Source organism: Tachyglossus aculeatus, chromosome 21 (assembly GCF_015852505.1).
Source record: "Tachyglossus aculeatus isolate mTacAcu1 chromosome 21, mTacAcu1.pri, whole genome shotgun sequence".
NCBI classification, from domain to species: domain Eukaryota; kingdom Metazoa; phylum Chordata; class Mammalia; order Monotremata; family Tachyglossidae; genus Tachyglossus; species Tachyglossus aculeatus.
Genome location: NC_052086.1, coordinates 10,264,935 through 10,287,923, shown reverse-complemented (window position 1 = coordinate 10,287,923; position 22,989 = coordinate 10,264,935). Strand labels below are relative to the sequence as shown.

The following is a 22,989-nucleotide window of genomic DNA, read 5'->3' as shown; positions in this document are numbered from 1 at the left end:
GTCAGCAGACGGGTTTTGGGGTCTTCCCTTGAGGCGGAAGCAGGGGGGCGGCCGAGGTGGGGGTGACCTCCCACCCCCCGACCCGGGACCCCATCAGCGCGGCCATCCACCAGGTTTCAGTGACCCTTACTGCATGCTGGGAATCCTGATCGGCCAGAGCCCCCGCACCCCCGGGGAGAAGAGGGAGAGGAGGTTCAGCTTCCGGAAGAAGAAGGAGAAGCACCTGAGCGGACGGGACGGGCTCCCGGCCAAGTACCTCCAGGTCACCGAGGTCAAGAACAACACGCTGAATCCCGTGTGGAACGAGCACTTCTTGTTGTGAGTGGGACCCGGGTTGGGGAGAGCGGGGGGCCCCTGGGGCCACCCCCAATCCTTACCCAGAGGGGGTCACGCTCTCTGTTTTTGTTCCTGGCAGTGAGATCGAAGATGCCGCCACTGACCAACTGCACCTGGACATCTGGTATGATGGGGACCGCTCCCCTCCCCGCCACATATACCCTGCCCTGTTGAAAAAATTTGGGGTCCAGGGGGGAAACCGGGTTGGGACCTCTTGGGGAGAGGGCCAGAGGCACCAGAGAATACATTCAATCATATGTAGTGAATAATAATAATAATTATAATGGCATTTATTAAGCACTTACTACATGCAAAGCACCATTCTAAGCGCTGGGGAGGTTACAAGGTGATCAGGTTGCCCCATGGGGGGCTCACAGCCTTCATCCCCATTCTACAGATGAGGTCACTGAGGCACAGAGAAGTGAAGTGACCTGCCCAAAGTCACACAGCTGACAATCGGCAGAGCCAGGAGTTGAACCCATGACATCTTTCCACCGAGCCACACTGCGTCTCTGCTTTCCACTGAGCCACGAAGCGCTTGGAAAGTACAGTGCGGCAACAGATAGAGACAATCCCTACCCAACAACAGGCTCTCAGTCTAGAAGGGGGAGACAGGCAACAAAACAAAACAATCAGTCAATCAATCAATCGTATTTATTGAGCGCTTACTGTGTGCAGAGCACTGTACTAAGCGCTTGGGAAGTACAAGTTGGCAACATATAGAGACAGTCCCTACCGCCATCAAGTAGACAGGCAATCCATCCATCTCCCGCTAGACAGTAAGCTCGTTGAGGGCAGGAAACGTGCCGACCAACTCTGTTCTATTGTACTCTCCCAGTCGCTCGGTATAGTGCTCTGCACACAGTGAGCGCTCAATAAGTATCACTGATGGATCGGTGGCCGTCTCATCCCGCAGGGACCACGACGATGACGTGTCCGTGGCCGAGGCCTGCAAGAAGCTGAACGAAGTCATCGGTTTCAAGGGGATGGGCAGGTGTGGGGCGCGGGGACGGGCGCGGGGGTCGCCCGCGCGGGGAGTCGATCTTGTCCCCTCACCTCCACGCCTCTCCCCCCCGCAGGTACTTCAAACAGATCGTCAAGTCGGCCCGGGCCAACGGGGCGTCCGGAGCCGCCGAGGACAATGCGGACGACTTCCTGGGGTGCCTCAACATCCCCGTCTGCGTAAGGAAAGACCCCCCCCCCCGACCTCGTCCCCTCTCTGACCACCCCCATCCCCCCCCCCCCCAGTATTCAAGGGGTATCAGCGATGTTATTTATCTACCCCTTATCATGTGCAGAGCACCGTTCTAAGCACTTGGGAGAGCACAGTACACTTGAGTTGGTAATAATAATGAAAATTTTGCTATTTGTTAAGCGCTTTCTATGTGCCAAGCACTGTTCTAAGTGCTGGAATACTAATGTTGGTATTTGTTAAGCGCTTACCATGTGCCAAGCACTGTTCTAAGCACTGGGGTGGATACAAGGTAATCAGGTTGTCCCACGTGGGGCTCACGGTCTTCATCCCCATTTTACAGATGGGGTCACTGGGGCCCAGAGAATAATAATAATGATGGTATTTGTTAAGCGCTTACTGTGGGCCAAGCACTGTTCTAAGCGCTAGAATGCTAATGTTGGTATTTGTTAAGCGCTTACTATGGGCCAAGCACTGTTCTAAGCGCTGGGGTAGATACAAGGTAATCAGGTTGTCCCACGCGGGGCTCACGGTCTTCATCCCCATTTTACAGATGGGGTCACTGGGGCCCAGAGAATAATAATAATGATGGTATTTGTTAAGCGCTTACTGTGGGCCAAGCACTGTTCTAAGCGCTGGGATGGATACAAGGTGATCAGGTTGTCCCACGTGGGATGCACAGTCTTCATCCCCATTTGACAGATGAGGGAACTGAGGCCCAGAGAAGGGAAGTGACTCGTCCAAGGTCACACAGCTGATAAGTGGACGAGCCGGGATTAGAACCCACGACCCCTGACTCCCAAGGCCGGGGTCTTTCCACTGAGCCACGCTGCTTCTCTGGTTGACATTGGCCCTGACCACAACATGTTATGGATTGAAGTAGGTCACAAATGCCCTTCCTCCCCACCCAAGTACTTACTATGGGTCAGGCACTGTACTAAGCAAACCTGATTGGATCCAATCCCTAACCCACATGGGGCTCACGATTTTAATCCCCCTTTTCTCTGAGGCTCAGAGAAGTGAAGTGACTTACCCAAGGTCACACAGGAGACGAGCTATGGAGCCGGGATTAGGACCCAGATCCTTCTGGCTCTAGGCCTGTGCTCTATCCACTAGGTCGTGGTGCTTCTCAATCATTGATTGATTGATTGATTGATGCAGCGTGGCTCAGTGGAAAGAGCCCGGGCTTTGGAGTCAGAGGTCATGGGTTCAAATACCACCTCTGCCAGTTGTCAGCTGTGTGACTTTGGGCAAGTCACTTCACTTCTCTGGGCCTCAGTTCCCTCATCTGTAAAATGGGGATGAAGACTTCTAGACTGTGAGCCCACTGTTGGGTAGGGACTGTCTCTATATGTTGCCAACTTGTACTTCCCAAGCGCTTAAGTCCAGTGCTCTGCACACAGTAAGCGCTCAATAAATACGATTGATTGATTGATTGATTGATTGATTGACCGTGAGCCCCCCCATGGGACAACCTGATGACCTTATAACCTCCCCAGCACTTAGAACAGTGCTTTGCACATAGTAAGCACTTAATAAATGCTATTATTATTATTATGTACATATACATAAGAGCTGGGTGTAGAATGGCATGGGGCATCAAAGTGTTTGTGGCACATAGAGAAGCATCGTGGCCCAGTAGAAAGAGCACAGGCCTGGGAACCTGAGGACGTGGGTTCTAATCCTGGCTCGGCCACATGTCTGCTGTGTGACCTCGGGCAAGTCACGTCCCTTTCCCGGGCCTCAGCTCCCTCGTCTATAAAACGGGAATTGAGACGGTGAACCCCACGTGGGACGGGGACTGCGTCCCACCTGATGACCTTGCATCTACCCCAGTGCTTGGCACATACTAAGCGTTTAACAAATACTACAATTACTGTTATTATTTCAGAGTAAGCGGCAGCAAGAGAGGGGGACGGGAAGGTGGTGAGCAGAGGGAGGGCTTGATGAATTGGGAGCTGAGGACCCCGGAGTGCCTCCGTCCGCTCCGACGTGGCGGATGGGAGCCCGTCCCCGGGGGGGCCGGCGCGCGGCCCCCGGAGCTGACGGCGCTGGGGGGGACGTCGTCCTCAGGAGGTGCCCGTGGCCGGCCTGGACCGCTGGTTCCGGCTGGAGCCCCGATCCAGCTCCTCCCGCGTCCAGGGGGACTGCCACCTCGTCCTCAAGCTGATCACCACGCAGGTACCGCCCCCCGAGACCCCCGGGACCCCCTCAGGAAGGCCACGGCCAGCCCTCCCCGCGGCGCGCGCGGGCCCGGAACCGGCGGGGTCTCTTTTGCAGAGAGACACCAGCCTGAGCTCCCGGGCCTCTGGCTTCCACGTCCACGAGCTACTCCTCGGCCAGCTGCTGCGGTTCGAGCACCAACGGGGTCAGGTGCGGGCACCTCATTCATTCATTCATTCCATCGTATTTATTGAGCGCTTACTGTGTGCAGAGCACTGGACTAAGCGCTTGGGAAGTCCAAGTCGGCAACATAGGGAGACGGTCCCTACCCATCGACGGGCTCACAGTCTAGAAGCATTAGAAGAAGCACAGTCCAGAGAAGCAGCGTGGCTCAGTGGAAAGGGCACGGGCTTTGGAGTCAGAGGTCATGGGTTCAAAAACTGTTAGCTGTGTGACTTTGGACAAGTCACTTCACTTCTCTGTGCCTCAGTTACCTCATCTGTAAAATGGGGATGACCCCGTGGGACAACCTGATCACCTTGTAACCTCCCCAGCACTTAGAACAGTGCTTTGCACATAGTAAGCGCTTAATAAATGCCATCATCATTATTATTATTATTATAGAAGGGGGAGACAGACAACAAAACAAAACATGGAGACTGGTGCCCTCGGGTGAGCACTTACTATGTGCCCAACACTGTACTGAGTGAGCGCTGGGGGAGACACAACCTCCTCAGGTCGGACGTGATCCCCTCCCCACCCGCGACTCACAGCCCAAGTCTGGGGGGAGAGCAGGAATTCATTCATGCAGTTGTATTTATTGAACTCTTCCTCGGTGAGGAATGCTGTACTAAGGGCTTGGGATAATACAGTTAACAATTATGGTATTTGTTAAGCGCTTACTATGTGCCTGGCACTGTTCTAAGCACTGGGGCTGAGACGAAATAGTCGGGTTGGACGCACATGGGGCTGGCAGTCTTCATCCCCATTTTCCAGGTGAGGGAACTGAGGCCCAGAGAAGTAAAGTGACTTGCCCACTTGTCACGCAACAGACAAGTGGCGGAGCCAGGATTAGAACCCTTGACCTTCTGACTCCTGGGCCCGGGCTCTATCAACTAGGCCATGCTGCTTCTGTTCGAATCCCCATTTTACCGATGAGGCAGTGAACAAATTCATTCACTCGGGTCCTATTTATTGAGCGCTTACTGTGCCCAGAGAACTCTTTGGGTAGGGACTGTCTCTATATGTTGCCAATTTGTACTTCCCAAGCGCTTAGTACAGTGCTCTGCACACAGTAAGTGCTCAATAAATACGATTGATGATGATACTAAGCACTTGGGAGAATACAATAGAGAACAGTGCATTCATTCATTCATTCAGTCGTATTTATTGAGTGCTTACTGTGTGCAGAGCACTGTACTAAGCGCTTGGGAAGTACAAGCCGGCAACAGATAGAGACGGTCCCTACCCCACAATGGGATCTTGTGGTCCGATCACATCTTCCCTTGTTGAGCTCTCCCAACAGGTCCTGGGTAGGCTGGGTAGTTTGGGGCTCTTTGCTGCTCCTCAGCCCCAAATTTATTCATTCATTCTTTCAATTGTATTTATTGAGCACTTACTGCGTGCAGAGCACTGTGCTAAGTGCTTGGGAGAGGACAGCACAACAATAAACAGACACATTCCCCATCCACAACGAGCTTACAGTCTAGAGAAGCAGCGTGGCTCAGTGGAAAGAGCTCGGGCTTTGGAGCCAGAGGTCGTGGTTCGAATCCCGACTCCGCCAATTGTCAGCTGGGTGACTTGGGGCAAGTCACTTAACTTCTGTGGCCCTCAGTTCCCTCATCTGTAAAATGGAGCCACACGTGGGACAACCTGATCACCTTGTATCCCAACAGTGCTATGCACATAGTAAGCGCTTAACAAATACCATCATTATTATTATTAGAGGGGGTGGCGGACCCTAATATAAATAAATAATGCTCTTCTGGGCCCGGAGGTTGGATGGGGGCTGGGGGAAGGTCCGGGGTGCGGGCGGGAGGGGCAATCCCAGGGCAAAATGCTCATCTGCCCCAGCACACCTGGCACACTCTTATAGGGGTTGGCAGAATGACACTGAGTGGCAGGGTGGCTTGGGGATTGCAAAATCTGGGCTCTGGGTTCTAATCTGGCCGCTGAACCCTTTCACCGGGGACTGCCCCTCTTGCCCGCACCCCACGCTCTCTAACCCACAGGCTTCCCGTCCCCAGCAGGACACCTCCACCTGGAGAGGGGAGCTGAGCTCTCCGGCCGCCACCCTGCTCGCCCATCACGGGACTCAGCTGGACCTGACCACCCTCCAGCTGGCTGTGGTGTGAGTGCCCCCAGCCCCTGCCGGACCCCACCCCCACCCCCCTGCGGCCCAGCCCAGACCCTGGACCCCACCTTAGCGACCCCACCTTAGCTCCACTCAGGCCCTCCCCAGCTCCCTACCTGCGGGGCATGAGAGCTTCATTCAGTCGCCCTTATTGAGCACTTACTGTGCACAAAACACTGTATTAAGCGCTTGGGAGAGGACAATTTAATTGATTTATTTATTTGTATTGATAATACAAGATTTATTTATTTGTATTTTTGTACATAGCTATTCTATTTATTTTATTTTGTTAGTATGTTTGGTTTTGTTCTCTGTCTCCCCGTTTTAGACTGTGAGCCCACTGTTGGGTAGGGACTGTCTCTATATGTTGCCAATTTGTACTTCCCAAGCGCTTAGTACAGTGCTCTGCACATAGTAAGCGCTCAATAAATACGATTGATGATGATGATGATGATGATGATAATAATGATGGCATTTATGTGCATGGCTAACTATGTTCAAAGCACTGTTCTATGCGCTGGGGAGGTGATCACGTTGTCCCCCGGGGGCTCACAGTCTTAATCCCCATTTTACAGAAGAGGTCACTGAGACTCAGAGAAGTGAAGTGACTTGCCCAAAGTCACCCAGCTGACAATTGGCGGAGCCGGGGTTTGAACCCGTGACCTCTGACTCCCAAGCCCGGGCTCTTTCCACTGAGCCACGCTGCTTCTCGGTCCCCCCCTCTAGACTGTAAGTTCATTGTGGGCAGGGACTGTGTCTGTTTATTTTATTTTATTTTTTATAATGGCATTTATTAAGCACTTACTATGTGCATTGGACCCTCCCAAGCGCTTAGTACAGGGCTCTGCACAAAGTCAGTGCTCAATAAATAGGGACTGAATGAATTCAACGATAAAGAGACACAGTCCCTGCCCCCAAGGAGCTAACTGGGGTCTCTGGTCTCAGTAGTTTCGGACTCCCCTGAGTTGGTGCAGAGCTCTTCCATAGCAACACCCTGGTCCTGGACCCCACCTGGGACCCCCAAATGGAGAGGTTGTCGGGGGGTTGGGGGCTCTTGACCCCCTGAAAGGGGTCCTGCCTGGTTGGGCCTGACAGGCACTGGCGGGCCAGCAGCCGGCACCACCAGCGGCAGAGCTTGGACTACCGCTACCTCCTAGACCTGCTGGCCAACATCCGCGAGCAGTGGGGGGAGGAGACCCTGCCCCGGGAGCAGGTGAGGAGGGGGCACGGGTGGGCCCGTTGGGCTGTGTGTGCGTGGGCCCGCCTGGCACGCTCTTATCGGGGTTGGCAGAACGACACCGAGCAGCAGGGTGGCTCGGGGGTTGCGAAATCTGGGCTCCCGGTTCTAATCCGACTCTCCTGTGTGGCCAAGGACGTCTTTTTTAATAATAATCATCATCATCATCATCATCATCATCATCAATCGTATTTATTGAGCGCTTACTGTGTGCAGAGCACTGGACTAAGCACTTGGGAAGTACATGTTGGCAACGTATAGAGACAGTCCCTACCCAATAGTGGGCTCACAGTCTAAAAGAGTGGGCTCACAGTCTAAAAGCATTTATTAAGCGCTTACTATGTGCAAAGCACCGTTCTAAGCGCTGGGGAGGTTACGGGGTGATCCAGGTTGTCCCACGGGGGGCTCACAGTCTTCATCCCCATTTTACAGATGAGGGAACTGAGGCACAGTGAAGAATAATAATAATAATAATGATAGCATTTATTAAGCGCTTACTATGTGCAAAGCACCGTTCTAGGCGCTGGGGAGGTTACAGGGTGATCAGGTTGTCCCACGGGGGGCTCACAGTCTTCGCCCCCATTTTACAGATGAGGGAACTGAGGCACAGTGAAGAATAATAATAATAATAATGATAGCATTTATTAAACGCTTACTATGTGCAAAGCACTGTTCTAAGCGCTGGGGAGGTTACAGGGTGATCAGGTTGTCCCATGGGGGGCTCACAGTCTTCATCCCCATTTTACAGATGAGGGAACTGAGGCACAGTGAAGTGAAGTGACTTGCCCAAAGTCACCCAGCTGACAATTGGCGGAGCCGGGATTTGAACCCATGACCCCTGACTCCAAAGCCCGGGCTCTTTCCACCGAGCCACGCGACTTCTCTTTTTTCCCCTCTCTGGGCCCTGCCTCCCTTCTTTTCCCTATGAGAGCAGCATGGTGGTCCTAGAGCAGGAATCCCAGGAGACCAAGCGCTCAGTATAGTGCTCTGCACACAGTAAGCGCTCAATAAATACAATTGAAAGAATGAATGAATGAACTTGGGCCTGGGTGCTGTGCCCCCTGAATGTCTCTCTCCCAGGTCCCTAGAATGCTTCCTACCCACCACGGCCCCCAAAATGCTCCCCAGCCGCCACACCAGTGCCCCCAAATATTCATTTATTCAATCAATCGTATTTATTGAGCACTTACTGTGTGCAGAGCACTGTACTAAGCGCTTGGGACGGGCAAGTCGGCAACGTGTAGAGACGGTCCCTGCCCAACAACGGGCTCACAGTCTAGAAGAGGGAGACAGACAACAAAGCAAAACAAGTGGACAGGTGTCAATACCCCTGGCTTCACAACAGGGCTGCCCACCCAATGCCCTCCCACCCGCTTCCACGAGGCGTGGGCAGCCCTGGTAGTGTCTGTGGCACGGAGCTCGCCCCAGATTAGTCTGCTGGGGGCTGGGAGAGGGGAGGGTCCCGGCCCCCACCGCCGTGACTCCCCCCACCCCCCAACCCAACAGGAGGAGGGCTTGGCGGAGAGCTTCGTCGCCTTCACGGAGCATGCCCTGCTGCTGCTGCAACATCTGCGGGAGCTGTACCCCATCACCAACAGCAATGCCGTCGCGCGCCTCGAGGGCCTCCTCAGGTGGGAATCGGGCAGCGGGGCGCCCGCGGGGGACACCCCCCCCCCGGCCCCCGGGGCGGCGGGGTGCCCAGTCCGACGCCCCCGACTGTGCCCCCCGCCCGCTCAGGTGCCTCAGTCTGATCCACGGCCTCCAGCCCTTCCACGCGGTCTGCCCTTCCCGAAACCAGCTGCCCCTGGACGTGGCCACCGCCCTCAAGGTGGGCCTGGGTGATGCTCCGCTCCCGTCGTGGGCAGGCGGGACTCTCTCATTCATTCCATCGTCTTTATTGAGCGCTTACCGTGGGCAGAGCGCTGTACTGAGCGCTGGGAAAGTACAATTCGGCACCACCTGTGCCCCCCACCCTGCCCCCCGACTCGGCCCCGTCAGCTCGGTCCCGGGGTGGGTGGGAGCCCAGCCCATCTCCCTTTCAAGTCAGTCTATCGTGTTTATAAAACGCTCGCTGTGTGCAGAGCACCATACTGAGCGCTTGGGAGAGGACAGTGGAACAGTATAACGGATACATTCCCAGCCCACAACGAGCTTACGGTCTAGAGGGGGAGATAAACATTAGTATGAAGAGTGAATATCACAGAGAAATAAAATTACAAATTTCAGAGAGGCACCCTGAACTGGTACGAGGGGGTCCAAAGCAGCCGGAGCCCCGGAGGGCAGGTAAAACACCGTGGCGGGGGCCGGGGATCAGGGGGCGGGGGGACAGGGGACGGCAAGTAATAATGGTGGTATTTGGGAAGTGCTTCCCGTGGCTAAGCACTGTGATAAGTGCTGGGGTAGATCTCCCCCTTGTAGACGGTGGGCCCCTTGTTGGGTAGGGACCGTCTCTATATGTTGCCAACTTGTACTTCCCAAGTGCTTAGTACAGTGCTCTACACACAGTAAGCACTCAATAAATATGTTTGAATGAATGAATGAATGAATTCAATAAATGCAGAAAATATGTTGCCAACTTGTACTTCCCAAGCGCCTAGTACAGTGCTCTGCACACAGCGCTCAAAAATACGATTGAATGAATGCTTGCCGCTCGATGGACGCTCCATCAATTGATCGATTCATTCTTTTTTCTATTAATCAGTGGCATTTATTGAGTGCTTAATGTGTGCTAAGCACTTGGGAGAGTAAAATATAACACTGTTGATAGTTGGTAGACACGTTCCCTGCCCACAAGGAGCTTTCAGTCTAGAGGGAGAGACAGACATTAATCTAAATAAGTAAATTACAGACACGACTATAAGTGCTGTCAGGGTGGGGTGAATGCAGGGTGAAAATCCAAGGGCAAGGAAGACGCAGAAAGGAGTGGGAGAAGAGCGGCGTGGCCTAGTGGATAGAGCACAGACCTGAGAGACCTCGGGCAAGTCACTTCATTTCTCTGGGCCTCAGTGACCTCATCTGTAAAATGGGGATTAAGACTGCGAGTTGGACAGGGACTGTGTCCAACCTGATTAGCTGGTATCTACCCCAGCGCTTGGAAGAGGGCCTGACCCATAGTAAGCGCTTAACAAATGACATTATTATTATTATGGGACTCAGCAGGGCTCACCCAGCAGGCCAGGGGGTGAGAACCCAGGGATTTTGACTTGCAGCCTTGGCTTCTTTCCACTAAGCCACGCTACCTCTAGAGTGGGTCAGTATCTCTGGCTTTGGTGTTGCTGAGGGGCCCTTAGGGGAGGGGGGGTTTTGAGTCGTGTGGCCCACCCTGTAGCCGGGGATACCCTGGCCCCCCGCCCCCCCAAGTTCGGCCAGGACTGGTCCACCCCACAACCTGGGCTATCCTGGCCCCCGGCCCCCAGGGTCACCATGGCCAGGTCCACCCTGCAACGTGGGCTGCCCTGAGCCCCTGGCCCGACTCTGAACTGATCCACCCAATGCCTGGGTTGCCGGGACCCCCGGGCCCCACCCTGGACCAGTCCACCTGCAGCCTGGGCTGCCCCGGGCCCACCCTCGACCGGTCCATCCTACAGCCCGGCCCAGAGCAGATCCCAGGGCTGGTCAGTCTGGTGGACGCCGTGTACGAGGACTTGCAGAGCTGCTGCGTCTACAACCCGCTGTTCACCAGGTGGGAGCCGGGCAGCGGTCGGGGGGCGAGGGGAGCGGGGAACAGGGAGGGCGGGGTGGTGAGGTCCGCTCCCCGCCATCTCTCGGCCCCTCAGGAAGGCTCAGCCCATCGGCCTGGGGAATCCCCGGCTGACCGCTCACCAAAGGCCCGTTCCTTCCCTTCTCTTGTCGGTGGCAGTTGGGAGAGGGGGCGAAGAGTCCTGTCACGGTTGGAGGTGGGGGAAGGAACCTCCATCTGCCCTTGGGGAGCAGAGCCAGTGATGGGGCTGGGTGGGGGGGGGGGGCTCTGACCTCTGACCTCTCCTGCCCCTCCTCTGCCACCTTCCCGGCAGCATCGTCCAAGTCGACCTGTTCAGCATCACCTACCGGCAGCTGGAGAAGTTGGTGAGCCCGCGGGGGGCACCCGAGGGATGGCACGGTTCCGTCTGCGGCTGCGAGAGCCCCCCCAGGCCCGCTCAGACCCCACCCCCCCTCCCTCCAGGTGGCAGATGAGGTGGGCTCGGCGGTGGGCGAGCTGAGCCGCGGGGCAGAGGCGGGCCGGGGGCTCGGCGAGGGCCTCTTTGAGCTCTACATGGCCCTGGCGGACACCCAGCGCCTGCGGGATCGCCTCCCCTCTGCGTGAGCCCCCCCGCCCCTCTGGGCACCCACGCTTCACCCCCATCTGCTCCCGGTTCTCTCCCAACCTGCCTCCTCCAGGGAGCCCTCCCCCTCCCCTTCGAAGAGCCTGGGACCTCGGTTGGGCAGACCCCATCTTTCCCCCGGGCTGGTACCTGGGGAGACTCCCCCCCACCCCACTGACCGCCACCACCGGCCTGGTGACCGGAGAGACCCCGCCCTAACCTCCCCCCTCGGCCCCCGGTCTGTGCAGGGACAGCTCGGCCCTAGCCCTGTCCGGCCTCCACGCCCAGTTCCTCCCCACCATGCACCTGTGGCTGCAAGTCTTGCATGAGAGGACCAACACGCGGCTTCAGAGGGCCGTGGACGTCGACAAGGTGTGACGGAGGAGGGCGGTGGGGGAGTGGAGGGGTTAGAGGAGCGCCAGGACATGCCCTGAGGGCAGGAGCTGGGTCTGCTTCTGCTCCTTTACTCTTGACACGCGAGCAGAATGCCTCGTGTACAATGGGCGCTCGGTACACGTCCCGTTGATTAGTGGACTGACTGAGGAGCGTCGGCCCCGTGCTTGGGTTTGGACGGCCCCTGCCCCAGCTGACAGAGATTCCACAGAGACGTCCCAGGCCCAGAGAGATAGCCTTCCCCCGACACCCCAGCAGGCTATGTGAGGATGGAGGCAGGGGAGCTCTGGAGGCCCAGGCCCCGTACCAAGTGTTCCGATGGGGCAGAGAAGGGCCGGAGCCTGCTTGGCCTTCTGGGTTGTGTGGGGTCAGTGCTGACCTGGGGCTGAATCCAGAGGCAACCCGGGCAGGGGGGTGGCCAGGCAGGGAAGGGCTGGGGCAGCTGGTGGTTCAGATTCCCCCAGGAGAGAAGGGGCTCCCTCAGGGCTGATGGCAGCTCCTCCCCACCCCACACTCCATCCTCATCTCTCTCCCCCTTGTCTTCCTTTTCTTCTCCCCCTTCCTACCCTCTTCTCTACGGGCCTCTCTTGCCTCCTTTCTTCCTCTCCTCTCTCCTCCCCCTTCTCTTCTCTCTCCTACTTTTCTTCTCCCCTTCCTACCCTCTTGTCTATCCTCCTCCTCCTTCCTCTCTTCCCTCTCCTCCTCTCCCGCCTTCCCCTTCCTCCTCACCACCTCTTCTCCTCCTCATCTCCACTCCATCTCTTCCACCCCCCAACTTCTTTTCCTCCCTCATCTCCCTGACTCCCCATCTCTTCCTCTCTCCTCTTCCCTTCTCTATCCCCCCTCCTTCCGCCTTTCTTCCTCTCCTCTCCTTCTTCTCTTCCATTTCTCCTTCCCCTTCCTACCCTCTTCTCTATCCTCCCTCCTTCTTTCTTCCTCTCCACTCCCCCTTCTCTTCCCTCTCCTACCTGCTTTCTTCTCCCCTTCCTATCTTCTATCCTCCTCCTCCTTCCTTCTTTCATCTCCCTATCTCTTCCCTCTCCTCCCCATCTCTTTCACCTCCCCCATTTCTCTTCCCCCCATTTCCTTGCCTCCATCTCTTCCTCTCTCCTTCCCCTCTTCTCCCCTTCTCTTCCCTTTCACCTTCCTTTCTTCTCCCCCTTCCTACCTCTTCTCTATCCCCCTCCTTCCTTACTCTCTCCTCCCCCTTCTCTTCCTCCTTCATTTCTTCTCCCCCTTCCTACCCTCTTCTCTATCCACCTCTCCCTTCCTCCTTCTCTTCTCTCTCTCCTTCCTTCTTTCTTTTCCCACTTTCTACCCTCTTCTCTATCCCCCTCTCGCTCTCTCCCACCTTTCCCTTTGTCCTCCCCATCTCTTCCCGCCCTCCCCATCCCTACCTCATCTCTCCCCCCCGCCCCGGCCCCCGCCTCACCCCTGCAGCTGGAGCCAGTGGACGCAGCGTCCAAGCACAGTAGCTCGGCGGCCGAGGTGACCCTCTGCTTCTCACAGACCCAGGAGCTGTGGACCCAGCTGGCCTGGCCAGACCCGGCCGAGGCCCTGGACCTGGTGACCCAGCTCAGCGACGTGAGCCCGGGTGGGGAGGCGGGCGGCGGGGTGAGGGCCGGCGGTTGGGGGGGGCTGCAGGCCGTCACCCACTTTCCCCTCGCCCGGCAGGACTTGTGCCAGGCCGCCCTGCGCTACGCAGAGCTGGTGCGGAGGAAGGCAGAACGCAGACCCCCGGCTCCCGGCGAGGCCGTCAGCGAGCAGGTGGGCCCGGGACGCGCCCCCCCTCGGGGCCGGGCGGATGGAGGGTGGCCGGAGGGGTCGTCCGCTGGCCCCTTGACCCCTCCCCTCCCTCAGCTGTGCGTGGCCCTCAACGACGTGGAGCACGTGCGGAAGCTGACGGGGCAGGTGCTGCGGGGCCTGCCGGGGGTGCCCCGGGAGCCGGGCTTGGGCCTGCCCGGGGGGCCGGAGGGCCGGGGAGCCCCGCTGACCCTGCAGGCCCAGGCCACGGACGAGGATCTGCGCAAGGAGACCCGGACCCTGGTCGCCCACCTGACTGCCAAGGTGGGGCTGGTGGCCGGGGACTGGGAACCCCCTGACTTGGAGGGGGAGAGTCTTGGGGGGATGGCTGGGCGGGTGAGGGGACCCGGGAAGCTGACCGCTGTCTGGCCAGGTCCACCCCACTTCCCCCTCTGAGCTCGTTGTGGGCAGGCATGTGTTTGTCTGGTATAGTGGACTCTCCCAAGCGCTCGGTACAGTGCTTTGCACACAGTAAGCACTCAATAAATGCGATAGAATGACGGATAAGCGCTCAATAAATACCACTGATGGATTGCTTGTGCCAGATGGTGGGTGACGTGAAGAAATTCGTGCAACACATCAGCCTGTCCCCAGACTCCATCCAGAACGAGGAGGTGAGGGGTCCGGCCCAGGACAGCGGTGCGGTGCATTGTGGGGGCTCTGAAAATCAGGCAGCGAGCTTACGACAGCAGGCAGTGGGTGTAATAATAATAATAATGATGATGATGATGACATTTAGTAAGCGCTTACTATGTGCAAAGCACTGTTCTAAGCACTGGGGAGGTTACAAAGTGATCAGGTTGTCCCCTGGGGAGCTCACAGTCTTAATTCCCATTTTACAGACGAGGTAACTGAGGCCCAGAGAAGTGGAGTGACTTGCCCAAAGTCACAGAGCTGACAGTTGGCAGAGCTGGGATTTGAACCTGTGACCTCTGACTCCAAAGCCCAGGCTCTTTTCACTGAGCCACGCTGCTTCGCGTACTCTGTGCCAGGCACCGTTCTAAAGGCTGGGGTAGATTCCAGCTAATCAGGTTGGACGTGGTCCCTATCCCACATGGGGCTGACAGTCTTCATCCCCATTTTACAGACGAGGGAACTGAGGCCCAGAGAAGTGAAGCGACTTGCCCAAGTGGATTCTGGCCGGCCCGTGCTCCGGTCCCCTTGTTTCTGGGCAGGGGGCTCTGTGCTGACCCTGCCCCTCTCCCCTCCCCAGGCCGTGGCCCCGCTCATGAAATATCTGGACGACAAACTGGTGGTCCTCAGCGAATCGCTGGTGAAGGAAAACCTCTGCAGGTGCGGCCAGTTGGGAGGGAGGGGCAAGTGGCAGTCCTGGGGTCCCGGAAGCTCACCCCCCTCTGCCCCCAGTGCCCTCTGTGCCCACACATCCCTCTCTGCTCCCAGGGCCCTGGAAGCTCACCCCCTTTGCCCTCACTTCCCCCTCCAGGGGCCTGAAAGCTCACCCTCTCTGCCCTCGCCCCCTCTTCGGCCCCCAGGGTCCTGGAATCTCACCCCCTGGCCCCTCACCTCCCCCTCTGCCCTTCCCCACCCTTCTGCCGCCCTCCCTCCTCATGGGTCCCCTGAGCTAAGGGAGGTGGGGGACCCCTCTGCCCCCTGCCCTCATGGGTGTGCCCTTGTGCCCACAGGGTCCTGGCCTCGCTCTGGGAGATGCTGCTGTCGGCCATCCTGCAGGCACTCAGTACCAACCGCGACGTGTCCGCCGACTTCTACCGGAGGTTCCACTACTCGCTGGAGGTGGGGCGGGGGCAGGGGACGGGGGGTAGGGGACAGGAGCAGGAGGCGGGGGGCAGGGGACAGGGGACGGGGGCAAGGGACAGAGGGTAGGGGACAGGGGCAGGAGGCGGGGAGCAGGGGACAGGGGATGGGGGCAAGGGACGGGGTAGGGGACGGGGCAGGAGGCGGGGAGCAGGGGACAGGGGACGGGGGTAGGGGACAGGGGCAGGGGGGAAGACGGCAGGGGGCAGGGCATTCATTCATTCATTCAATCATATTTATTGTGCTTACTGTGTGCAGAGTACTGTACTAAGCGCTTGGGAAGTACAAGTTGGCAACATATAGAGACGGTCCCTACCCCACAGTGGGCTCACAGTCTAGAAGAGGGCAGAGGCTTCCCTATGGGCGGAGCTTAGTGCCCAGTGGGTGGAGAAAAGAGTCACGTGGGTGGGGCTATGGGAGGGGCTTAGGGCCCAGTGGGTGGGGCAAAGGGTCACGTGGGAGGTCTGGGCGGGGCAAAGGGCCACATGGGTGGAGCTTAGTGCCCAGTGGGTGGGACAAATGGTCACGTGGGCGGTGCTTAGGGCCCAATGGGCGGGGCGGTGGTTACATAGGAGGTGACGTGGGCGGGGCTTGGTGTCCAATGGGCGGGGCAAGGGGACTGTGGGCGGGGCTTGTGGCCCAATGAGCGTGGCAAATGGTCACGTGTGCGTCGCTGTGGGCGGAGCCTGAGACTCATGTGGGCGGGGCTTAGGGCCAAATGGGCGTGCCAAAGGGTCGCGTGGGCGGGACTGTGGGCGGGGCTTAGGGCCAAGTGGGCGGGGAGGTGGGCGTGGCTCGGCGTGACGTGCCGTCCCCTCGTGGCGCAGGCGCTGGTGGACTTCTTCCACGCGGAGGGCCAGGGCCTGCCCCTCGACAGCCTGAGGGATGCCAACTTCAAGGTACCGGCACCGGCCCGGGCCTGGGGAGGCTGGGGACCCCTCTGGGGCCCTCCTCACCCCGACTCTGGGCATTGCAGGCAGAGGTCATGGGTTCAAATCCCCGCTCCACCAACTGGCCGCTGGGTGACTTTGGGCAAGTCACCTAACTTCTCTGGGCCTCAGTGCCCTCATCTGTAAAATGCATTCGTTCATTCAATCGTATTTATTGAGCGCTTACTGTGTGCAGAGCACTGGACTAAGTGCTTGGGAAGTACAATGGGGATTAAGACTGTGAGGCCCCCGTGTGACAACCTGATTACCTTGCATCCTCCCCTGCGCTTAGAACAGTGCTTTGCACATAGTAAGCGCTTAATAAAATGTCATTATTATTATTATTATTATTATTATTATTGTTATTATTATTATTATTACCTGGCGCTGACCCTGCCCCCGGCCCACTCAGACCCTGGAGGAGGAGCTGCGGCTGCACAAGTGCTCCACCGCAGAGTGCATCGAGCAGTATTACCTGGATAAACTCAAACAGGTAATAATGATAATAATAATTCCCAGACCGAGCCCCCTTTTTCCTCTCCTCCTCCCCATCCCCCCCAGCCCTACCTCCTTCCACTCCCCACAGCTCTTGGGTATATTTGTACAGGTTAATTACTCTATATTGCACATAGTTACTATTTTATTTATTTTGTTAATGATGAGAAGCAGCGTGGCTCAGTGGAAAGAGCACGGGCTTTGGAATCAGAGATCATGGGTTCAAATCCCGGCTCTGCCACTTGTCAGCTGTGTGACTTTGGGCAAGTCACTTCACTGGGCCTCAGTTCCCTCATCTGTAAAATGGGGATGAAAACTGTGAGCCCCCCGTGGGACAACCTGATCACCTTGTATCCCTCCAGTGCTTAGAACAGTGCTTTGCACATAGTAATTGCTTAACAAATACCATTATTATTATTATTGTGTGCATATAGCTTGGCATGGGGGCCTGTCCCCGTCTCCCTTGGTTATTGGGTCCATAGGAGTGGCCGTGGGCTGGGGGTGTCTGGCCCAGAGGAGCCTGGGCTGGCTAGTGGGGAGGGGACTCCTTGCTGGAGATCATCGGCGAGATTTTTCTATCCCCTCCTCTCCCACCCCCAAGATTCCCGTGCGGTCACTTCCCCCCGTGGGTCAGGGTCTGGGCCCGGCCCCAGAATCCGGGACTGACCCCAGCCGGCGATGTCGGGGGGGGGTGGTCTTTCTCCCCAAGAGACCCTCGGAGCAGAGCAAGTACGGGCGACTGCGGGTCAAGTGCTACTACGAGGCCGCGGAGCAGCGCCTGGCCGTGGAGGTCCTCCACGCTGCCGACCTCATCGCCCTCGATGCCAATGGTGCGTAGGACCCCGGGGGAGGGAGCGGGGCGCCCGGGACCCCTTGGGGAGGAGGGGAGAGAAGGGGGCGCACCATCTGACCTCCGCCCTCCACCCCGCTGCCCAGGACTGAGCGACCCCTTCGTCATCGTAGAGCTGTGCCCTCACCACCTCTTTCCACTGGCACGGGCCCACAGGACCCAGGTCAAGGCCAAGACCCTGCACCCGGTCTACGATGAGCTGTTCCACTTGTGAGTCCCCCAGGGCTGCGCGGTGGGAAGGGGGCTGGCCAAAGAACACCTTGGCCCCTTCCCAGGATCCCACCCTACTAGCCCCCTGAGGTCTCCTCCCTAGCAACTTGGGGGCCAGCGGGGCAGGGAAAGCTCAGAGTCCTCCCTGCCCCGAGCTCCTGGCCTTCCCTTTTCTTTTTTTTTAAAATGGTACTTGTTAAGTGCTTACTATGTGCCAGGCACTATACTAAGCACTAGGGTAGATACAGACTAATCAGGTTAGACACATGGGGCTCACAGTCTTCACCCCCATTTTACAGATTGAGGGAACTGAGGAAAAGAGAAGGGAACTGCCCCACATCTCAAATGTTGGAGGTGGGATTAGAACTCAGGTCCTTTTGACTCCCAAACCTGTGCATTAGGCTACAAGGGTAAAGGGTGGGCCGGGGCACGACGTCCACCTTAGACTGGATCCCGCCATTTCGGGGCGGGGAGGGGGGCGGCCACCACGTCCACACTACCGGCCCCCGGGGCCGCCCCGCCGTCCCACCCCTACAGCTCGGTGCCCGCGGAGCAGTGCCGCCGGCGGGCGGCCTGCGTGGTCTTCACCGTCATGGACCACGACTGGCTCTCCACCAACGACTTTGCCGGCGAGGCGGCCCTCACTCTGAGCGGCATCTGCGGCCTCAGCCAGGCGCCGGGCGCCGGCGGGAAGAACGTGCAGCCCGTCACCCTCCAGCTGCGCCGCCCCACCGCCAACGGTAACACGGACCACCCCCTCCCGGCCCCGCTCCCTTTCCTTGGCGATGCCAGGCCGACTCCTGGGGGGACGGGGGTGGGGACGAAGGAGGGGTGGGGGGCGCCCATTTGGTCCGAGCCTGGGCCTCTCTCGTGCAGTGAAGTCGGCCCTGCGAATGCTGGAAGGCCGCCTGGACAAGGAGGCGCAGGAGTTTGTGAAGAAGCTGAAGGAGATGGAGAAGTGCATGGGAGACGCCGACTGAGCGGCCGCCTTACCCCTCCCTCCCCGCCCCACCCGAGCCCCCCACGTCCGTGTCCGGTTGGCCTGTGCGTCAGAAACCCCCCCCGCCCCTCCCGTTCGTGGTGGTCGTGACGGCCTCGTGATGGTGTCGTGGTGCTGGCCAGGTGGCTGCTTCCCGCTCGCCGACTTGCGTGTGCCTCTACCCCCTCCTCCCTACCGGCTGGGGGGTGCCAGGGCGGCGCCCCCGCTGTGCCCGGCTTCCCGGCCATGCTGCTGATATCCCCTGTGCCGAGCCGCTGTGTATCCTTCACTGTCCCCCGCGGTGCCACCCTGACCCCCCCAGGGGCCGGAGCAGCCAAAAAGGGCACGGACGCCACGACCGCCAGCCAGTTGTCGGACATCGGCCCGGGCTCCACGAACTAGAGCCTTGGCTCAAGGCTACGGATCGTCTGTGGTTGGCAGTCCCACGGGGGCGACGGCTGCAGGAACTCCTGGACTGTCGGTGAGCTCAACCCGCCCAGCTTCGCCCCCACAGCTCGTGCCCGCGGGGGAACCCGGCAACCCACAGCAGGGGAGCGGAGGCCAGAGCGGGGCCCGGAAAGCTGCAGACCCCCCCCACCGCAACCCCCCACCTCGCTCTGTGGCTGGCCCCGATCCCCCACCCATATGACAGCATGGTTCTAAGGGACAGCACGGCTGAGGAGACTCAGCCCAGCCCCCCACCCTAACGCCTCCCGGCTCCGCTGGCACCAGAAAGGGGATGCCCCCTCCGCCTCCCCAGGTCAGTCTCGTGAAGAGGTGTTCGGCAACGACGCGTGTGTTGTGTGGCGGCCGCTGTGTCTTCTTACTCTCCCAGTTTACGTTTGTCTTTCACTTCTCAATTAAAAGACAAAATGGCAATTGCCACCCCAAGTGTCCCCAGAGAGAGAGAGGTGGGAGGACGGGGGAAGCCGGGCCAGGATTTATTTTGCTCAGTCGGGGGGCAAGAAAGCCCCACAGGAAGTTAGCGGACGGATGGGCGGGCGAGAGGGCAGCCACAGACAATCCCCGCTGAGTCTGTTTATGGAGCCCTCCTACCCCTGGAACAGCTCCGGGATGGGATCGCGGGCTCCTCCCAGGCACCGGCTTCATCTGGGGCCCGCCGCCAGACCTACCGAAGTTCGAGTGGCCTCGGCAGCTCCCACCCGAAGTCCCCCCATTGCCAAAGTCCTTCAGTCTCGATTGCCAGTTTCCAATTCTTTCTCCACCGCCAGGGCAGGTGCCAAGGCTGGGTCTGTCCGTTTCTCCTCTACTGTGTCCTCCTCCTCCTCTTCCTCACCATCTTTGTCCTCCTTTTCGTCCTCCTCGCTGTCTTCATCCTCTGACTCCTCTTCACTGCTGGTGGTGGCCAACCTGCAAGAGAGGAGGGAGGGTGGGCGGCCGGCGGTCTGGAGTTAGGGGGGCGGGCCCTGGCTCGGACCCCCACGACCCCAGTTCCTGAGGCGGCCGGAAGCCCCGGGGCGGGGGGGGGGTTACCTGGCAGCTGCAACGGGCCTGTTGGGGTTGATGAATTCTCTGCCTGAGTCCACGTCAAAGGGGTCTGGGGAGGGAGAGGACATGGATTTTCGGCTCCTCACCGACAAGCGCTTAGAACAGTGCCCAGCCCGTAGCAAGTGCTTAACGAGTACCATTAACAACAACAGCCCCTCCGATCCCCCAGGGCTCTCACCCAGCTCCTCCTCGCTGCTCTCCTTCGCCACGGCCGCCGCGAGGAACTCCTCCTCGACCCGCGCCACCTCGTCGGGGCCCGGGCAGGCCGCGTACCGGGCCAGGAGCTCCCCGTTCAGCTCCAGGAAGCCCTGCCCCCATTTGAACTTCCCCAGCAGCAGCTGGGCCGGGTCGGAAAAGCCTGCCGTCGGAGAGACCCCACGTCCGACCCCTTCCCCAAGGCCCATCCGCCACCAGCCCCGGTGAAGCTGTCGTTCCCCCAACCTCCCCAAGCCCCCGTGGGCATCTGAGAAGCAGCGTGGCCAAGTGGATAGGGCACGGGCGTGGGAGTCAGTAATCCCAGTTCCACCACTTATCTGCTGTGTGATCTTGGGCAAGTCACTTCACCTCTCTGGGCCCCAGTTCCCTCATCTGTCAAATGGGGGTGAAGGCTGTCAACTCCATGAGGGACTGTGTCCAACCCGTTTTGCTCGTATCCCCCAGCATTTAGTATAGTACCTGGCCCACAGTGAGCGCTTAACCAATACCACTATTATTATTACTATCTGCCGCAGGCCCGATCTCACCGCCCTGTGGGGTCAGAGAGACGGCAGGAGGAAACCTGAAGGCAGGTGGTTGAAAACGTTAATCCTGGGGCCTCCCAGGCCGGGGTGGGAGAAACGGGGAGCAGCGACCTCTGCGCAGGGGAGTGAGGGAGGAAGGTGTGCTAGCCGGCAAGGACCCCGACTCCCTCCCAGGGAGGGGCCGAATTTGGGCCCGGCCAGAAACCGACTCTTCCCCGGGCACCCGCTGGGGTGGGGCCGGAGCCGGTCACAGGGTCTGGGCCTCACCCAGAATGGAGAAGGTGGCGGCGAAGGCCTCGACGCAGGACAGCTTGCAGGGCCGCCCGTAGTTGACGGGGTTGGCGGCCACGAGGTAGGGGAGCAGGCGGGCCTGGCCCCCGCGCATCTTCCCGAACGGCGTCTCCTCCAGCCGGGCCCAGGAACAGTCGATGACCGCCACGCCGCGCTGCGCCACCAGCTCCCTGCGGGGACCACCAGGGACCGGCCGTTGCTCGCCCACCCGGGCCCACGGGGTGAGGTGCCCACACTCCCAGGGCCCACAGGGTGAGATGCCCACACCTTGCCCCGATCCTGCCAAGACTCACGGGGAGAAGTGCTGACACCTTACTGGGGCTCACCGGGTTTGGTGCCCGGACCTTGCAGGGGTACACGGGGCGAGGTGTCCACACCTTGCCAGGGCCAACGAGGCGAGGTGCCTACACCTTGCCAAAGCCCACTGGGTGAGATGCCCACACCTCGCCAGGGCCTCCTCTGCTTCCCCCTCCATCCCCTCCTCTGGGGGCAATGGGGCTGAAATGAAAAGGGCACGGTGTCCCACTGCACCGTGTGGTCACGGGCGGGTGGCTGCCCCTCTCGGGGCCTCGGTTTCCTCATCTGTAAAGCAACGTGGCTTGGTGGAAAGAGCCCGGGCTTGGGAGTCAGAAGTTGTGGGTTCTAATCCCGGCTCCACCACCTGTCAGCACTTTGACTTTGGGCAGGTCACTTCTCTGTGCCTCAATCCCCTCGGCTGTAAAATGGGGATGAAGACCGTGAGCCCCAGGTGGGACAACCTGATCACCTTGCATCCACCCCAGTGCTTAGCACACAGTAACAGCTTAACCAATACCACCATCACTACTATTATCCATTCAATCGTATTTAGTGAGCGCTTACTGCGTGCCGAGCACTGTACGACTGTTGGACGGTACAACTCGGCCACAGATATTAGAGCGGGCAGAACGCGCCCGCGGGGGTCGGAGCCGGTACCTGTCGGCGGGGGACACGTACTGGACGCCCCTGGGGCTGAGGACCAGGCCGTGGAAGCGCTGTCCGAGCCGCAGGTTTCGCACCAGGCCGTGTCTGGCCAACTTGCGTCCGGTGCACCTCCGCGGGTCGCAGTGTCCCAGCTCCCACATGGCCAGCGGGCAGGGCAGGGGGCCCACCCCGGACAAAGCCCCGGCTTCAGCCTCCCTTTCTCCTTCCCCTTCGTCTCCAAAGGCCTCGCATCTCCGGCCTCGGCCTGGGCCTCGGCCTCCCCTCGCAGGCCTCGGCTTCTTCGGCCCCATGGCGGCCTTCCCGCCGCCGCCGTGGCACGCTGTCCCCGCCGCCACCGCGCCTGCGCACGCGCGCGCGCGCGGGGGGGGGGGGGGCGGCGCTCCTCCGTCCGCGTGACCCGTGCAGCGCGCCTGCGCGCGAGGCCCGGAGCCCGGGCTCACGTGGGCGGCGCGCCTCCGTCCGCGTGACCCGG

At 59.2% G+C, this 22,989-nt stretch overlaps 2 protein-coding genes across 4 annotated transcripts in view; one reads left to right on the top strand and one right to left on the bottom strand.

Annotated features, from left to right (window-relative positions):
• BAIAP3 (BAI1 associated protein 3) overlaps positions 1 to 19,909 on the top strand; it is a 42,873-nt gene extending 22,964 nt beyond the window's left edge. Inside the window, exons 8-34 of one of the 2 annotated variants that reach the window (XM_038762521.1) lie at positions 114 to 318; positions 416 to 460; positions 1,253 to 1,330; positions 1,416 to 1,518; positions 3,602 to 3,709; positions 3,809 to 3,901; positions 5,941 to 6,041; positions 7,140 to 7,257; positions 8,788 to 8,912; positions 9,019 to 9,109; positions 9,508 to 9,564; positions 10,869 to 10,963; positions 11,295 to 11,346; positions 11,444 to 11,580; positions 11,831 to 11,954; positions 13,416 to 13,559; positions 13,650 to 13,742; positions 13,836 to 14,042; positions 14,324 to 14,392; positions 14,992 to 15,071; positions 15,422 to 15,530; positions 16,379 to 16,450; positions 16,893 to 16,973; positions 17,685 to 17,805; positions 17,912 to 18,035; positions 18,573 to 18,775; positions 18,912 to 19,909. In XM_038762521.1, coding sequence (XP_038618449.1) covers positions 114 to 318; positions 416 to 460; positions 1,253 to 1,330; positions 1,416 to 1,518; positions 3,602 to 3,709; positions 3,809 to 3,901; positions 5,941 to 6,041; positions 7,140 to 7,257; positions 8,788 to 8,912; positions 9,019 to 9,109; positions 9,508 to 9,564; positions 10,869 to 10,963; positions 11,295 to 11,346; positions 11,444 to 11,580; positions 11,831 to 11,954; positions 13,416 to 13,559; positions 13,650 to 13,742; positions 13,836 to 14,042; positions 14,324 to 14,392; positions 14,992 to 15,071; positions 15,422 to 15,530; positions 16,379 to 16,450; positions 16,893 to 16,973; positions 17,685 to 17,805; positions 17,912 to 18,035; positions 18,573 to 18,775; positions 18,912 to 19,015 — 2,939 coding nt within the window. In that variant the 3' untranslated portion in view covers positions 19,016 to 19,909. Of the gene's footprint in view, positions 1 to 113; positions 319 to 415; positions 461 to 1,252; positions 1,331 to 1,415; positions 1,519 to 3,601; positions 3,710 to 3,808; positions 3,902 to 5,937; positions 6,042 to 7,139; positions 7,258 to 8,787; positions 8,913 to 9,018; positions 9,110 to 9,507; positions 9,565 to 10,868; positions 10,964 to 11,294; positions 11,347 to 11,443; positions 11,581 to 11,830; positions 11,955 to 13,415; positions 13,560 to 13,649; positions 13,743 to 13,835; positions 14,043 to 14,323; positions 14,393 to 14,991; positions 15,072 to 15,421; positions 15,531 to 16,378; positions 16,451 to 16,892; positions 16,974 to 17,684; positions 17,806 to 17,911; positions 18,036 to 18,572; positions 18,776 to 18,911 lie in introns of both variants that reach the window. The other variant, XM_038762520.1, reaches the window with a different exon arrangement.
• A 31-nt stretch (positions 19,910 to 19,940) lies between these two features.
• Positions 19,941 to 22,823, bottom strand: TSR3 (TSR3 ribosome maturation factor). Of its 2 annotated transcripts, none has more exons than XM_038762522.1 (5): positions 22,509 to 22,823; positions 21,531 to 21,724; positions 20,702 to 20,881; positions 20,509 to 20,572; positions 19,941 to 20,385 (listed from the first exon to the last, which is right to left on the bottom strand). In XM_038762522.1, the coding sequence occupies exons 1-5, from the start codon at positions 22,805 to 22,807 to the stop codon at positions 20,205 to 20,207; spliced, it is 918 nt and encodes a 305-aa protein (XP_038618450.1). In that variant the 5' UTR covers positions 22,808 to 22,823; the 3' UTR covers positions 19,941 to 20,204. The 2 variants fall into 2 exon arrangements, with proteins under 2 accessions (XP_038618450.1, XP_038618452.1); XM_038762524.1 differs by having other exon boundaries at positions 22,530 to 22,823.
• Positions 22,824 to 22,989: the final 166 nt, after the last annotated feature.